Raw genomic sequence first — 16,509 nt, 5'->3', positions numbered from 1 at the left:
TACTTTTATTTTACATGTAGTTTAAAAGTCATGAAATGTAGAAATTACAAAGATCAACATGTCAGATTGTCATGAGGCATGTGGTTAAGTATAGACTATAAAGCTCTAACAAAATATTTTCCAAAGGTGACCCACTGACAAACCAATTATATTAAAAATAATGTGGGTGTTTAAACAGACATTCTACCACCACAACCACACCTGCATAGCTTAAATAATTTTTTTAAACATCACTACTTTCTCTGGAAAAAGAGTCACACCATAAGCAGAAGGAGCTTGACTAAGAATTTACGAAAGAAAACTGCTACTATGTAAATGAGTGACCTTTATAATTACAGGCAATACAACTGAAAAAAAGATGTAGAGGATCTAGAATCTTGAAAGTCACATTTCTGACTCATTCTCCACTGCACAGCTTTTCTACTGAAAACTGGTTAAAATCTGAGCTCTCCTTAAACTTGAGAATTCTCTGACCAAGTGTTCCAGCTGCCTCTCTCATTTTCCCCTCTTTCCAGCTGAGTTCCAGAAAAGAATGATGAAAATATTTAAAATTACAGATCTAGGGCATCTCTACTTACCTCTGGAAAGACTTTCTCAGTAGAAATCTAGAGACAAAATTAATTTGTATGCAGTTAAAAAAAATTCAAACTTAATTGAAAATTAAATTTAAATGGAAATAAGCATCAGGGGATGTTCCCAAATAAATGAATGACAAGTCAAACCACTTGGAATTTCTGCCTTGGGAATTCTAACACTAAAAGTGATAGGCAGATAAAATATGGCAAGATCTTACATTTTCAGTCTGAAAAGATCAGGGAACCTCTTCAGGCCCTGTGGGTGTCTATTGCAGACATCTGGGAGAAAATTTTCTAAGTCACTTCTAAGAAGTGTTTTTAATTAAGTTACCACTTGTCATCACCCAGACCCTTTGGGGGTTCCATGATAGCTTGTTATCTTTCTGCCATCTTCCTCATTACAAATGACTGATACAGAGTTTATCCTACCCTGAAAACCAGGGTCCCAATCCCTGCTGGAACCACTCTTGACACATCTAGAGTGATGCTACACACTACTGCTGACTGTGACCCTAAATTTATCCAAAGTCTTCATTTCTTTCTATGAGGAGGAGGGTGGACAGGGAAACACTGCGATCATACTTAATCAATGTTTTACTTACAAAAAAATGGAGAAAATGATTCAATCAGTTATAGAAGCACATAAAAGGAAAAAGTGAAACTCTTGACTATTTGCCCCTGTGGAATAACCATATTAACTTTGGTATTACTTCTGGAATATTTTACAGTAAAAGAAAAAAATAGAACTAACTATACTATTCTAGAACCTTTTTCTTTTTATTAGCAATATTGATTTCTCCTTTAACAAGTAACATAAGCTCTGTGAAACTAGGGATTTTGTCTGTTTCCTTCACTGCTATATTTATAGGAACAAAAACACTGTCTGGCACAAAGTAGGTGCCAAAACATGTTCACTGAATGAATGAATGAAATCCTCCTTCCTATCAGATCAGTCACAAGTTTCATGGGGTCAGGGATGTGTCTATTTGGTCTCTGTGATCCCAGCACCAGAGAACCTGGCACAAGGTAAGCACTTAGTATCTGTTGAACTAGCAAAACAACTCAATGATGAAACCACCTATTTTTTTTTTTTTTAACAGTTCCAGTGTATTAACAATATCACAATAACCAGCTATCCCCCAAATCATGGAAAAAGTCTCTCACAAATACTGTTGCAATAGTTGTTCTTATATATATATATCCTTGTTTAAAGATTTTCTTAGGATAAGAATCCCTTTTGGGAAAAAAAAGAAAGAATCCCTTTTGTGGGGCAATCATTGACCTGGTTTAAATGTGTTCTGAAACCTCTTCCATCTAGAATTTCATAAATTAAAAACACTTAAGATTAATTTTTCAGCTTGTTTAAAAGCCACTGATTGAAACTCTGCAAAATTATCTCCCTTTCAAATCTCCAGTAGAAAACCAATGCTTCCCAATCCTGTATAGATGCAGCCTGGACACTGTAACAAACAGGCTGCCTGCATCCTTGGTGACCAACATCTCTTGCATGCAACACAGTAGCAGTTTAATCATCACCTGGAGACGGCCATTTTCAGGCAGGTCTCTACTGTTGATTCATCCAGCAGAAAGGAGAAAGACAGGAGAGGAACAGACTTCCAGGGCCTGAGCTGGAAGAAGATGCTGAGAAACTAAGAGCTGGACAAGACCAGAAACAGGGGCTTAAGAGTATTTTTGAGTTCCCCAACAAGTGAACAAGAGCTCTATCTGAACTCTCCAATGGAAAAGTTTTTCCAGAAAATTACCTTTCTGCTTATTTAATTTTCTTACTCCAAAGATATTAAGTAAATCTCTATTATGTTGTGCCATATGGCACAACAAAGAGTTGTGCCATAACTGGGGAGGAAAAAAACAGGCAAGATGGACCTACTCTCTACTATCTTGGCACTGAAGCTTAAGGACCATTGTCGAAGCGCAAAGGGATCTGACTCTGACAAATAAAGATGGCTAGAGACCTTTACCTACTTTCCACCAGGGAACAGAATTTCTGTCCCAGTCACTGCTTCTTCTTTTATGGAAAACACTGCTCCATGTTTCTCCATGAATGGAGAAGTCAGTCAGAGATCTTTCCCTTTGAGGAAAGATCCCTTTCCCTTTCCCCAGGCAAAACTGGTCAACACACACTGATCGTACTTCCCTTTTCTCCAGGAGCATCTGCCACACCACAGGCCTTGCTGGGCCATCTTCTTAACTGAAACCAAGGAGAACTGTGCTTTGGCACTTACTGTTGCAGAGTCAACATTCAAGATGTATAAAACGTGAGGCTTTTAGGGAATCAAGACAATCTAGTCCTACTCCAGTAGTTTCCTAACCTGTTCTGTGGATCACAGAGCTCTTTGAGAATCAGTGACCCCTTTAGACTTCCTGTATGGAAAAAGACACACATATATCTCAGCACGTAATTTCCCCTGTATTTTCAGGAGTTTCATGGACAAAAATGTAATTGAATATCTAGAATTCCAGAATTCCCATATTAAGAATTCTTACTCTCTGTAAAAGCCCCCTTGAGCGCTAATGTCCCAGTTAGCAGTCTCTGAGTTGGGGGGATGGAACACAGAGGCAATGTAGTGCCTGTGTATTACCACACAGGTCCCAGCTCAATCCTCGAGTGAGCTAGTTATCTTTAAAATATGGAAAAACACTGCTCGGTGGCCAAGGACAGAATTTCTAAAATCAGTCAGCTGAGCCATCTCATGTTTTCAAAGAAGACAACACCAAGCCCCAAAATGAAGTGGCTGAGTCTGGTGGCGTTGAAAGGTGACAGCGGCCCAGAGGCTGTTAGGATTGCTGCCCACTCTTGACGGAGCAGTAATACTCGTATGGATCCTCCACTTCATATACGTTTTCCTCAATGATATAGATGTTTTCCTCTGGGTGCATCCCCTCTGCTGCTGTATTTGCCAACCCTGAAGGAGAAAAGTTGGCCAAAGTGATGAAGCTGTGGAAATAAAGTATTGTAGTTGAGTTAAGCGTTTTCTGGACAACATGTAATAGAATTGAGAAAACGGGCTTTGCTGAAGAGTTAGCAACCAAGGCAGTATACGATCCTTGATCAGGTCCTGACTAGGAAGGGAAAACATAAAATAACAATGAAATAGTCTGGGGAATAATCTGTACAAATTCAAATTAATCTGAAATTTCTTAGGTATAAAAGTGGAATTGTGTTATCTAAGAGAATATACTTATTCTGAGGAAGTACAGACTAAAGTGTTTATGTGAAGTGTCAAGATGTCTGAAACACCTGTACAAATGGTTCAGAAAAATAACAAAATTGTATATGTAAAGAGAGAAACAAAGTAAATGTAACAAAATATCAAAGAACATGCTCAAATTGCTCTGTTATTTTAATTATTATGTGGGTTTAAACAATTCCAAAAAGTGAAAGGAATGTGTATAGATCCAGCGAGACTTGGATCTATAGCCCACCAGGCTCCTCTGTCCATGGGATTTCCCAGGCAAGAGTACTGGAGTGGGTTGCCATTACCTTTGCCTTACCATCCATATGATCTAGGCTGTCAGATTTACCTTTTCCATCTATTCATTCAAGAACTATTTAGTGTGCTACACACTGAGCCCATGCATCAAGAGATACAACAGTGAACAAAACATAGAAAGCTCCTGGAGGCTGAATATCAGTAAACTTAGGTGTTAGGGTCCTCATCTATGCAATGGGAAGAAGTAATTTTCTCTCACAGGGCTGCTGTAAGGAACATTTATCCATTCAATCCTCAAATATTTATGAAGTGTGTACTAAGAACCAGGTATTCACTAGGAAACACAGTTGTTAATGTGGCGGATAAGTTCCTAATTTTCTATGGAGTTTACATTTATAGGTAGAAATACAACACTAACCCAATAATTTCATAAAGAATGAACTGGTAGTACATGTAAATGTAAATATTACCAAGTGATATTACAACATTTCAGGTTTCAGCTCTTATAAATACTGGTTAGAGATCATCTAAAGACATGATGATTAAATGTTCTCTTTGGTCTTATTTGACTTTTTTACTACAGACTATTTTGTCCTCCTAACTATACCATCTAGTGTGTGTGAATACTAAGTCACTTCAGCCGTGTCCAAATCTTTATGATCCTAGTGACTGTAGCCTTCCAGGCTCCTCTGTCCATGGGATTCTCCAGGCAAGAGTGGGTTGCCATGCCCTCTTCCAGGGGATCTTCCCGACCCGTGGAGTGAACCTGCATCTCTTATGTCTCCTGCACTGACAGGCAGGTTCTTCACCACGAGCACCACCTGGACTTAGTCTAAAATTACTAGTGGTTCAGACAGTATTCAGTGGACAGAATCATTTTTTTCTTAAAATATATTTCATTCTGCCCATGTACCAAATGTCACAGAAACCCAGTAAAAGTTATATAAGCTTTGTGTGTGTGTAGTATACTGTAATTAGGAATGGAGACTAATTATGCAATATTATAGACAAGCAGTTTCCAACTCTGTTTGTACATTACAATTACCTAGAAAGTCTTTAGAACAATAAGTGTCCCCTGGTGGCTCAGGTAGTAAAGAATCCGCCTGCAATGCAAGAGACCCGAGTTTGATCCCTGAGTCGGGAAGATCCCCTGGAGAAGGGAATGGCCACCCACTCCAGTATTCATTCCCAGAGAATTCCAAGGACAGAGGAACCTGGTGGGCTACAGTTCATGGGGCCACATAGAGTCAGACAAAATGGAGCAACTAACTCTTTCACTTTTTCACTATGATCAGACCTTATTCCCCAAAGATTCTGATTCATTTGCTCTGGGGTAGACAAATATGTTTAAGTGCCCTAGGTGATTCTAATAGGCAATCAGAGTTAAGAAGAACCAGGCTGGGTTATAAAAAGCTCTGAGAGTAGATTCTGAGCTTCTTGTTCACTTCTGGAAACAATGGCTACCTAGAACCTGGGTGTTGTAGGTGCTCAATCAGCTGAAGGGTCATCCAAGATTCCCACCTTCTCCTTCCCTACACATTATTCTTACCTGGAATTTTGTATCTTCACTTTTCTATCAGAATACCTTAAGTAGGAAGGCAAAGAATAGTCAATTTAAAAAGCTTTAGTAAAATAAATGAGATAAAAAACAAAATGGGCTAACTGGAGGCAAAGATTGTTTAGGGAAATCTGGTCTACCAGTTAAGATTGAATTACATCAAACCACTGATATGTGTCTTGGTTTATTACTTAAACCATGATAGAAAGTAATAAAGATGTGTTTTCATATTTAACAAATATAGGGACTGCCTACTACATATCTGGTAGTATGCTAAGCACCAGGGACACAGAAAATGAATTATGAGCCCTGATATCATTAAGCTTGTCTTCCAGTAGGGAGGAATTTAAGAAAAAAAAATGTAAATAGAAAAAATAAAATAATGTCAAACTGTGATGTGACAGAAAGAAAAGTACTGCAGCAAAATGGATTAACCTAGAGATTATCATACTGAGTGAAATAAGACAGAGAAAGGCAGATATGGTATCATTTATATGTGAAAACTAAAAACACTGCAAATAGTTTTATTTACAAAACAGAAACAGGCTCACAGACACAGAAGACAAACTTATGGTTGCCAAAGGGAAAAGGGGAGGAGAGATAAATTAGGAGTATGGAATGAACAGATACATACCACTAAGATGACCTTTAAGCTCAGTTCTGAAAGAAGAGAATGAGTCAGCCAAATGAAGAACCAGGGTGAGCATCTGGACTGAGTAAAGCCCTGGTAAAGATGGTGATAAGTGGCTGAAACTGAAAGCATGACTGGAATAAAAGAGTGGCACAAGATGAGGTCTGAAATGGAGGCTGGGCGAGATACTACAGGACCCTAGAAGTCATAATCAGGAGCGTGGGTTTTATCCTAAGACATAAGAAATAACTGAAGTCCAGAAATGTGATATAACTGGGTTTCAAGAAAATCACTTTGGTTGCTATGTGGAGAATGAACTAAAAGGACGTATGAAAAAAAGAGCAGGTAAGTCATGAACTGCCTCAGAGTAAGGTAGTGACAGAGAGGCACAGAATCATGAATGGATTTTAGATGTGTTTTGGGAAAAGTGCAAGAATTGAAGTTGGATTGTATGTAGTTGGGATTGTGTGTTAGGAGTGAAGAAGGAGAGAATTCAAGGATGGCTTCTAGCTGAGGCAACCAGCTGGATGGTAGTGAAACACTATGATGAAGACCCAGCGAGGGGGGGTAGGGTTTTAAAAAGATGGAATATAGACTCTAGAGCCCCTTTTTGGACACATTAAGGTGGGAGACAAATAAGTGGAGATGACACCTGAACAGCTGGACAATCAGTACCAACACCCTTGAGTGCTGAAGACAGAAACTAAGGATGACATTTAAGTCTATGGAAATATAGGTTATCATCAACCAGAGGGTATGGAGAGAGGAAAAACACCAGCTCTGGGGAATCTCAACACCTAAAGATCATGCTGAAGAAGAGAAAATAATAAAAATGACTGAAAAGGAGTGGCCAAAATGAGAGTGGTCTTTCAGAAGTCAAGAGAAGGAAGACTTCTTTGGAATGAGTGGGGGTCAACTGAGTTGAATATTACTGAAAGCTGGATGTACTGCATTGAAGGCAGAGGTATCTACTGGGTTTATCAAAATGGAGATCACTGAGCTTGAACTAAAACTACTTCCATGGCAATTCAGGTGTAGAAGCTAAATGGGGGTCGGGGTGTTTGAAGAGTACAGAGGAATGAAATGTAGGAATAACTCATCTGAGAAATATGCCTGTGAAGGAGAGGAGAGAAATGGGAGTAGCTGGAGAGGAATGTGTGAACTAGATCTTATTTTTACACTAATAAAAAAAAGCATAAATAGGAATGGAGAGAGAGATGATTCTGGAGAAAGTGATCAAAGGGAGAAGGAAGTGATGGCTATGGCAAAGTAGTTGAAACAGGCTTTTAACACTTCATCAGTGCAGTGAGAAGGGAGGGAGGTTTGAGCAACAGTGAAATATGTGATGCTCATCTCAGACACTGCAATAAGAAGATACAAGATTGCTGCACATTTCTTAGTGCCAATTTATGGCTTTGATGTCATGATTAAAAACATGTCACCCCGGTTGTGTGATTTTCTCTAGCAGCTTCTAGGGAAAAGACTGCAAATTGTACACAACTTTCCCATCTATTCTTCTAAGTAGTCATGTTTTGAGTTTTGGCAGTAAACGAATGTGTGTACAAAACATGACTTCTCCTACTCCTCATCAACCTCTTTCCAAACCCTTTTACACAAACCATAACGGTTCCCAATAAACAGCCCTTGGCAGAACTGAAAAAAGTGGGTGTTATCAATGCTCCTTATCAACCTGTAGACTCCATATTCATGTGGTCAATTCCCAAACTCCACTGCTACCTCTCTATAAACTCAGGTAAGTGGGAGTGAGTAGCTTATTCTTCTGAACAATTCATTTACCATTAACAGCAGAATAACAAAAAAGGTAAGCAGGATAGCCTTGGTTTCAAATCCTTAATCAATTTACTGTCACCTTGCACTAAAAGTTACTTAACCTTACAACACAATGGCTCTCCAACTGGTAAATGAGAATAATATTAGTACCTTTTTCAACATGGTAATTATGAGGATTTAATGCACATAAAGCATCTGGAAGCTTTAAGCCACACAGGATGAGCAGCTCATCCCTGTTTTCCCTGGACTGTCCCAGTTTTAGCACTGAAAACCCACATATTAGGACCCCCTCTTCAGTCCTGGGAAGTTTCGGAATCATTTGTAATCCTACACACAGTTGATATTTACAGATGAGTAAGAAAGGCTACTAAAATAATAGAGGTATAAGGCCTTGGCCTCTGCCCCAAAGAGAAGAGAATATATCACAATTATTAAAGTCCGTGAGGCTTTCGGAGTGATGGAAGTGTTTGGTCATTGATTGTGGTGATGGTTTCCTGAGTGAAATCATCTACAAAAGTTCATTAAGTGACACATTTTAAATATACAGTTTATCTCATACAAATTGTAATTATTTTTTAAAAATAAACATAAGTAACTGAGAAGTAAAACGTTTGCTGAGTGCCACAATGGAGGAAAATAACAAATGCTGCAACCTTGACCATGACCCAGTGTAAAGGAACCTACTACCCCTCTTTAAAGAACCACACATAAGAAATAAATAAGATAGAAAATGCATAGAAGGAAGTGATTATTGATTCATGAATTTAAAAGATTTATGTTCTTTACAAAATAAGAAAACAGGTACTAGAATCAATCTGCCTGAATCTGAATTATAGCTTTGCCACCTGCTGATTCTGAAACCTTGAGAAAACCTTGAAAGTTTACCATCTGTAAGTGTTACTCTCCTCTGCTGTAAAAAATGGGGATAACAGTACTACCTACCTTATAAGAGGGTGATGATGATAAATATAAAAACATGCTTGTTACATGGTAAGCACTGATTTTTAATCAGTGAGCTATTACTAATAATGAGCTATTATTAATCCTGTGGTTTGAAAGGACTAAAGAGTATTCATTCTAATCGATATAAGCTAATAATTATAATATCTAGTTTTGGGTTGGTTCCTATATTAACAGTTCCTTATCATAGGGAAAGAGAAGAACCATCAAATAACTTACATTTGAGAATTAAACCATTAGAGATAAGAATCAGAGCCAGTAAAAAAACATTTTGGGGGCAGTTGTAAGATGGCAGAGGAATAGGATGGGGAGACCACTTTCTCTCCCACAAATTCATCAGAAGAACATCTGAAGGCTGAGCAAATTCCACAAAACTTCTGAATGCTGGCAGAGGACATCAGGCACCCAGAAAGGCAGCCCATTTTCTTCAAAAGGAGATTACATGCCTAACGGCAACTCCCAGCAGAGAAGCACCCCTGATGCTCGCATTGGCCACTGGCTAGCAGGGGCTGGACAAGGAGGCGCAGGCTGCATTGCTTCGGGTAAGGACCAGGCCTACATGCCCCGGTGGCAATCTGAGGGAACTAATTTGGAAGGAAAGTTATGACCAACCTAGATAGCATATTAAAAAGCAGAGACATTACTTTGCCAAAAAAAATCCGTCTAGTCAAGGCTATGGTTTTTCCAGCAGTCATGTATGGATGTGAGAGTTGGACTGTGAAGAAATCTGAGCACTGAAAAATTGATGCTTTTAAACTGTGGTGTTGGAGAAGACTCTTGAGAGTCCCTTGGACTGCAAGGAGATCCAGCCAGTCCATCCTAAAGCTGATCAGTCCTGGGTGCTCATTGAAAGGACTGATGCTGAAGCTGAAACTCCAGTACTTTGGCCACCTCATGCAGAGATGACTCATTGAAAAGACCCTGATGCTGGGAGGGATTGGGGGCAGGAGGAGAAAGGGACGACAGAGGATGAGATGGCTGGATGGCATCACCGACTCAATCGACATGTGTTTGAGTAAACTCCGGGAGTTTGTGATGGACAGGGAGGCCTGGCGTGCTGCGATTCATGAGGTCGCAAAGAGTCGGACAGGACTGAGCGACTGAACTGAACTGAACTGAACTTGAGATAGCTTCCCAGACTGTGGGATAGCTATCCTGCGAAAAGCCCTAACCTGAGACATCACCAGGCCCCCTCACAGAACAAAGGACTGAGCAGAAATAGCCAACTATGGGCTGGCCCATCCCCACCGGAGACAGGCAGGCGGGGGCAGCCAGAGCCGGAAGGGGGCAATCGCGACCCCCAGAAAGGCATCCTCTACCAAACTGCAAGCAGGCTTCATTGCTAACCAAGACTTCTTGGGATTCTGGATGGTTGACATCCACTGGAAGGGTCACAACCAGAGATCAGCTCCCCAGAAGAGACACACAGCACACCTGAGAAGGCGCGCCCCTTGTACACCCAGAAAACCGAGGGGTTGGGACAGGGGAGCCGTTAAGACGTAGCCTTAAATGGGGGGTGGGCAACTGTGCTCTCCAAATACCTGGCCACCTGGGCTGCTCGGACCTGGGAAGGGCAGAAAACGCAGGCCCAACCAAGTCTGTGCCTTTGTGGAGTACCCCAGAACCTGAACCTGAGCGGCTTAGACCTGGGAAGTGCATGCAACCCAGGGCCTGCCACAGACAGTTCCCGGCAGAGCAACCTAGAGGCTGAGTAGTGTAGACTGGGAAAGCACACACACCATGAGCAGGGGCAAACCCAGTGTGGCGGGACACTGCGAGCACTCCCCACACAGGCCAGCGATACTTGTTTGCAGTTTTCCTCCCTCACCATAGCACGAATGAACAAGTGAGCCTAAAAATGTGACCACCACCACCACCTTGTGTCAGGGCAGAAATTAGACAAGGAAGAGACCAGCAAACAGAAGAAGCTAAAATAAACAGAGGTAACCACTTTGGAAGTGACAGGTGCAATAGATTAAAACCCTGTAGTTACCACCGACTCCATAGGAAGGGGCCTATAGATCTTGAGGAGTATAAGCTGGATCAAGGAACTATCTGAAAATGAACTGACCCCACACTGTCTGCAACAGCTCCAGAGAAAGTCCTAGATATATGTTTTACTATTATCATTTTTTAAATTTTCTTAAATTTTTTTCTAATTTTCAAGTCCTCCTTTACCCCTTTAATTTTCATTTTATAACCTATTATTACCTTGCAAAAAAAAAAAAGACTCAATTTTTAAAGCAAAGTTCATATGTATATATATATTTTTTATAAATTTTGTGACTGTTTTGTTTTTTTAATATTGTATTTTTGAGACTGTAACCTCTAGATTTTTAATCTTTGCATTTTGGTAATTGTTATCAATTTTGTACCTTTAAGAACCCAATCTTTAGTACCCATATTTACTTGGGAGCGAGATTACTGGCCTGATTGCTCTCTCCCCCTTTTGACTCTCCTTTTTCTCCACCAGGTCAGCTCTATCTCCTCCTTCCCCCTTCTCTTCTCTACCCAACTATGTGAATCTCTTTGTGTCTTCCGGGGTGTGGAGAACGCTTAGGGAACTGATTACTGGCTGGATCTGTCTCTCCTTTTGATTCCCCCTTTCACCCTCCTGGCCACCTGTCTCCTTCCTCCCTCTTCTCTTCTCTGTGTAACTCCGTGAACATCTCTGAGGATCCAGACTGGCTAGCTTGTGCTCTCCCCTTGTGATAACCCCTCTTCTCCTCCTGGTCACCTCTATCTCCCTCCTCCCTTCTTCTCTTCTCCATGTAACTCTGTGTACCTCTCCAGGTGTCCCACACTGGGGGAAACTTTTCATCATTAACCTAGATGTTTTATCATTGGTGCTGTATAGATGGAGAAGTCTGGATGCTACTGTAAGAATAAGACTGAAAACCAGAGGCAGGAGGCTTAAGTCCAAATCCTGAGAACAACAGAGAACTCCTGACTCCAGGGAACATTAATCAACGAGCTCATCAAAAGCCTCCATACCTACACTGAAACCAAGCACCACCCAAGGGCCAACAAGTTCCAAAGCAAGACATACCACACAAATTCTCCAGCAACACAGGAACATAGCCCTGAGCTTCAATATACAGGCTGCCCAAAGTCACACCAAACCCACTGACATCTCAAAACTCACTTCTGGACATTTCATTGCATTCAAAAGAGAAGAAATCCAGCTCCATCAACCAGAACACTGACACAAGCTTCCCTAACCAGGAAACCTTGACAGGCCACCCATCCAATCCCACCCACAGAGAGGAACCTCCACAATAAAGAGGAACCACAAACTGCCAGAATAAGGAAACGCCACCCCAAACACAGCAATATAAACAAGACAGAAAGGCAGAGAAATACCTAGCAGGTAAAGGAACAGGATAAATGCCCACAAAACCAAACAAAAGAGGAAGAGATAGGGAAGCTACCTGATAAAGAATTCAAAATAATGACAGTGAAAATGATCCAAAATATTGAAAGCAAAATGGAGTTACAGATAAACAGCCTGGAGACAAGGATCAGAAGATGCAAGAAATGTTTAACAAGGACCTGGAAGAAATAAAAAAAGAGTCAATATATAACGAATAATGCAATAAATGAGATCAAAAACCCTCTGGAGGGAGCCAACAGTAGAATAACGGAGGCAGAAGATAGAATAAGTGAGGTAGAAGATAGAATGTTAGAAATAAGTGAAACAGAGAGGAAAAAAGAAAAAAGAATTAAAAGACATGAGGACAACCTCAGAGACCTCTGGGACAATGATAAACGCCCCAATATTCGAATCATAGGAGTCCCAGAAAAAGAAGACAAACAGAAAGACCATGAGAAAATACTTGAGGAGAGAATAGTTGAACACTTCCCTAAAATGGGGAAGGAAATAGTCACCCAAGTCCAAGGAACCCAGAGAGTCCCAAACAGGATAAACCCAGGGCGAAACACACCAAGACACATATTAATCAAATTAACAAAGATCAAACACAAAAAACAAATATTAAAAGCAGCAAGGGAAAAAGAACAAATAACACACAGGGGGATTCCCATAAGGATAACAGCTGATCTTTCAATAGAGACTCCTCAGGCCAGAAGGGAATGGCAAGACATACTTAAAGTGATGAGAAAAAAATACAGCCCAGATTACTGTACCCAGCAAGGATCTCACTGAAATATGAAGGAAAAAACAAAAGCTTTAGAGACAAGCAGAAGCTGAGAGAATTCAGCACCACCAAACCAGCTCTCCAACAAATGCTAAAGGATCTTCTCTAGACAGGAAACACAGAAAGGTTCTATAAACTTGAACCCAAAACAACAAAGTAAATGGCAACGGGATCATACTTATCAATAATTACCTTAAATGTAAGTGGGTTGAATGCCCCAACCAAAATCAAAGACTACTGAATAGATACAAAAACAAGACCCCTATATATGTTGTCTACAAGAGACCCACCTTGAAACAAGTGACACTTACAGACTGAAAGTGAAGGGCTGGAAAAAGATATTCCATGCAAACAGAGACCAAAAGAAAGCAGGAGTAGCAATACTCATATCAGATAAAATAGACTTTAAAACAAAGGCTATGAAAAGAGACAAAGAAGGACACTACTTTGATCAAAGGATCATTCCAAGAAGAAGATGTAACAATCATAAATATATATGCACCCAACATAAGAACACCACAATATGTAAGACAAATGCTAACAAGTATGAAAGGGAAAAGTAACAGTAACACAATAATAGTGGGAGACTTTAATACCCCACTCACACGTATGGATAGATCACTAGACAGAAAATTAACAAGGAGACACAAACTTTAAATGATACAATAAACCAGTTAGACCTAACTGATATCTATAGAACATTTCACCCCCAAACAATGAATTTCACCTTTTTCTCAAGTGCACATGGAACCTTCTCCAGGATAGATTACATTCTGGGCCATAAATATAGCCTTGGTGAATTAAAAAAAAAAAAAAAAAACACTGAAATCATTCCAAGCATCTTTTCTGATCACAATGCAGCAAGGTTAGATATCAATAATAGGAGAAAAACTATTAAAAGCTCCAATACATGGAGGCTGAACAACACGCTGTTGAATAACGAACAAATCACAGAAGAAATCAAAAAAGAAATCAAAATATGCATAGAAATGAATGAAAATGAAAACACAGCAACCCAAAACCTATGGGACACTGTGAAAGCAGGGCTAAGGGGAAGGTTCATACAATACAGGCTTACCTCAAGAAACAAGAAAAAAGTCAAATAAATAACCTAACTCTACACCTAAAACAACTAGAAAAGGAATAATGAAGAACCCCAGGATTAGTAGAAGGAAAGAAATCTTAAAAATTAGGGCAGAAATAAATGCAAAGGAAACAAAAGAGACCATAGCAAAAAATCAACAAAGCCAAAAGCTCGTTCTTTGAGAAGATAAATAAAATTGACAAACCGTTAGCCAGACTCATCAAGAAACAAAGGGAGAAGAATCAAATCAACAAAATTAGAAATGAAAATGGAGAGATCCCAACAGACAACACAGAAATACAAAGGATCATAAAAGACTACTATCAGCAACTATATGCCAATAAAATGGACAACTTGGAAGAAATGGACAAATTCTTAGAAAAGTACAACTTTCCAAAGCTGAACCAGGAAGAAATAGAAAATCTCAACAGACCCATCACAAGCACGGAAATTGACACTGTAATCAGAAATCTTCCAGCAAACAAAAGCCCAGGACCAGACGGTTTCAAAGCGGAATTCTACCAAAAATTTAGAGAAGAGCTAACACCTATCCTGCTCAAACTCTTCCAAAAAATTGCAGAGGAAGGTAAACTTCCAAACTCATTCTATGAGGCCACCATCACCCTAATACCAAAACCAGACAAAGAAGCCACAAAAAAAGAAAACGACAGGCCAATATCACTGATGAACATAGATGCAAAAATCCTTAACAAAATTCTAGCAAACAGAATACAACAACATATTAAAAGGATCATACATCATGACCAAGTGGGCTTTATCCCAAGGATGCAAGGATTCTTCAATATCCACAAATCAATCAATGTAATACACACACATTAACAAATTCAAAGATAAAAACCATACGATTATCTCAATAGATGCAGAGAAAGCATTTGACAAAATTCAACATCCATTTATGATAAAAAAAAAAAAAAAAAAAAACCTTCCAAAAAGCAGGAATGGAAAGAACATACCTCAACATAATAAAAGCTATATATGACAGAGCCACAGCAAACAGTATCCTCAATGGTGAAAAATTGAAAGTATTTCCCCTTAAGTCAGGAACAAGACAAGGGTGCCCACTTTCACCACTACTATTCAACATAGTTTTGGAAGTTTTGGCCACAGCAATCAGAGCAGAAAAAGAAATAAAAGGAATCCAGGTTGGAAAAGAAGAAGTAAAACTCTCACTGTTTGCAGATGACATGATCCTCTACATAGAAAACCCTAAAAACGCCACCAGAAAATTACTAGACCTAATTAATGAATATAGTAAAGTTGCAGGATATAAAATCAACACACAGAAATCCCTTGCATTCCTATACACTAACAATGAGAAAACAGAGAAATTAAGGAAACAATTCCATTCATCATTGCAACGAAAAGAATAAAATACTTAGGAATATATCTACCTAAAGAAACAGAAGACCTAGATATAAAAAACTTAAATGCTGCTGAAAGAATCAAATAGATGGAGAAATACACCGTGTTCATTGATCAGAAGAATCAATATGGTGAAAATGAGTATAGTACCCAAAGCAATCTATAGATTCAAGGCAATGCCTATCAAGCTACCAGCGGTACTTTTCATAGAACTAGAACAAATAATTTCACAATTTGAATGGAAATACGAAAAATCTCAAATAGACAAAGCAATTTTGAGAAAGAAGAATGGAACTGGAGGAATCAACCTGCCTGACTTCAGACTACAAAGCTACAGTCATCAAGACAGTATGGTTCTGGCACCAAGACAGAAATATAGATCAATGGAACAAAATAGAAAGCCCAGAGATAAACCTACGCACCTATGGACACCTTATCTTCGACAAAGGAGGGAAGAATACAATGGAGAAAACACAATCTCTTTAACGAGTGGTGCTGGGGAAACTGGTCAACCACTTGTAAGAGAATGAAATTAGAACACTTTCTAACACCATACACAAAAATAAACTCAAAATGGATTAAAGATCTAAATGTAAGACCAGAAACTATAAAAGTCCTAGAGGAGAACATAGGCAAAACACTCTCCGACATAAATCACAGCAGGATCCTCTATGACTCACCTCCAAGAGTACTGGAAATAAAGGCAAAAATAAACAAATGGGACCTAATTAAACTTAAAAGCTTCTGCACAACAAAGGAAACTATAAGCAAGGTGAAAAAACAGCCTTTAGATTGGGAGAAAATAATAGCAAATGAAGCAACTGACAAAGAATTAATCTCAACTATATACAAGCAACTCCTGCAGCTCAATTCTAGAAAAATAAACGACCCAATCAAAAACATGGGCCAAAGAACTAA

The 16,509-nt window shown here is 39.4% G+C and overlaps 1 protein-coding gene across 1 annotated transcript in view; it reads right to left on the bottom strand.

The window, feature by feature from the left end:
- Positions 1-3,066: 3,066 nt before the first annotated feature.
- LOC122439637 (hepatitis A virus cellular receptor 2-like) overlaps positions 3,067-16,509 on the bottom strand; it is a 126,230-nt gene continuing 112,787 nt past the window's right edge. The window contains exons 6-7 of the mRNA XM_043464861.1: positions 5,577-5,613; positions 3,067-3,499 (exon numbers count right to left, since the gene is read on the bottom strand). Of these exons, the coding sequence (XP_043320796.1) occupies positions 3,442-3,499; positions 5,577-5,613 (95 nt within the window). The 3' untranslated portion in view covers positions 3,067-3,441. The remainder of the gene's footprint in view (positions 3,500-5,576; positions 5,614-16,509) is intronic.

The sequence above is a fragment of the Cervus canadensis genome, chromosome 4, assembly GCF_019320065.1.
Source record: "Cervus canadensis isolate Bull #8, Minnesota chromosome 4, ASM1932006v1, whole genome shotgun sequence".
Lineage (NCBI taxonomy): Eukaryota > Metazoa > Chordata > Mammalia > Artiodactyla > Cervidae > Cervus > Cervus canadensis.
Note: the sequence above shows the minus strand (reverse complement) of the source record. Positions and strands in the feature narration are given on the sequence as shown.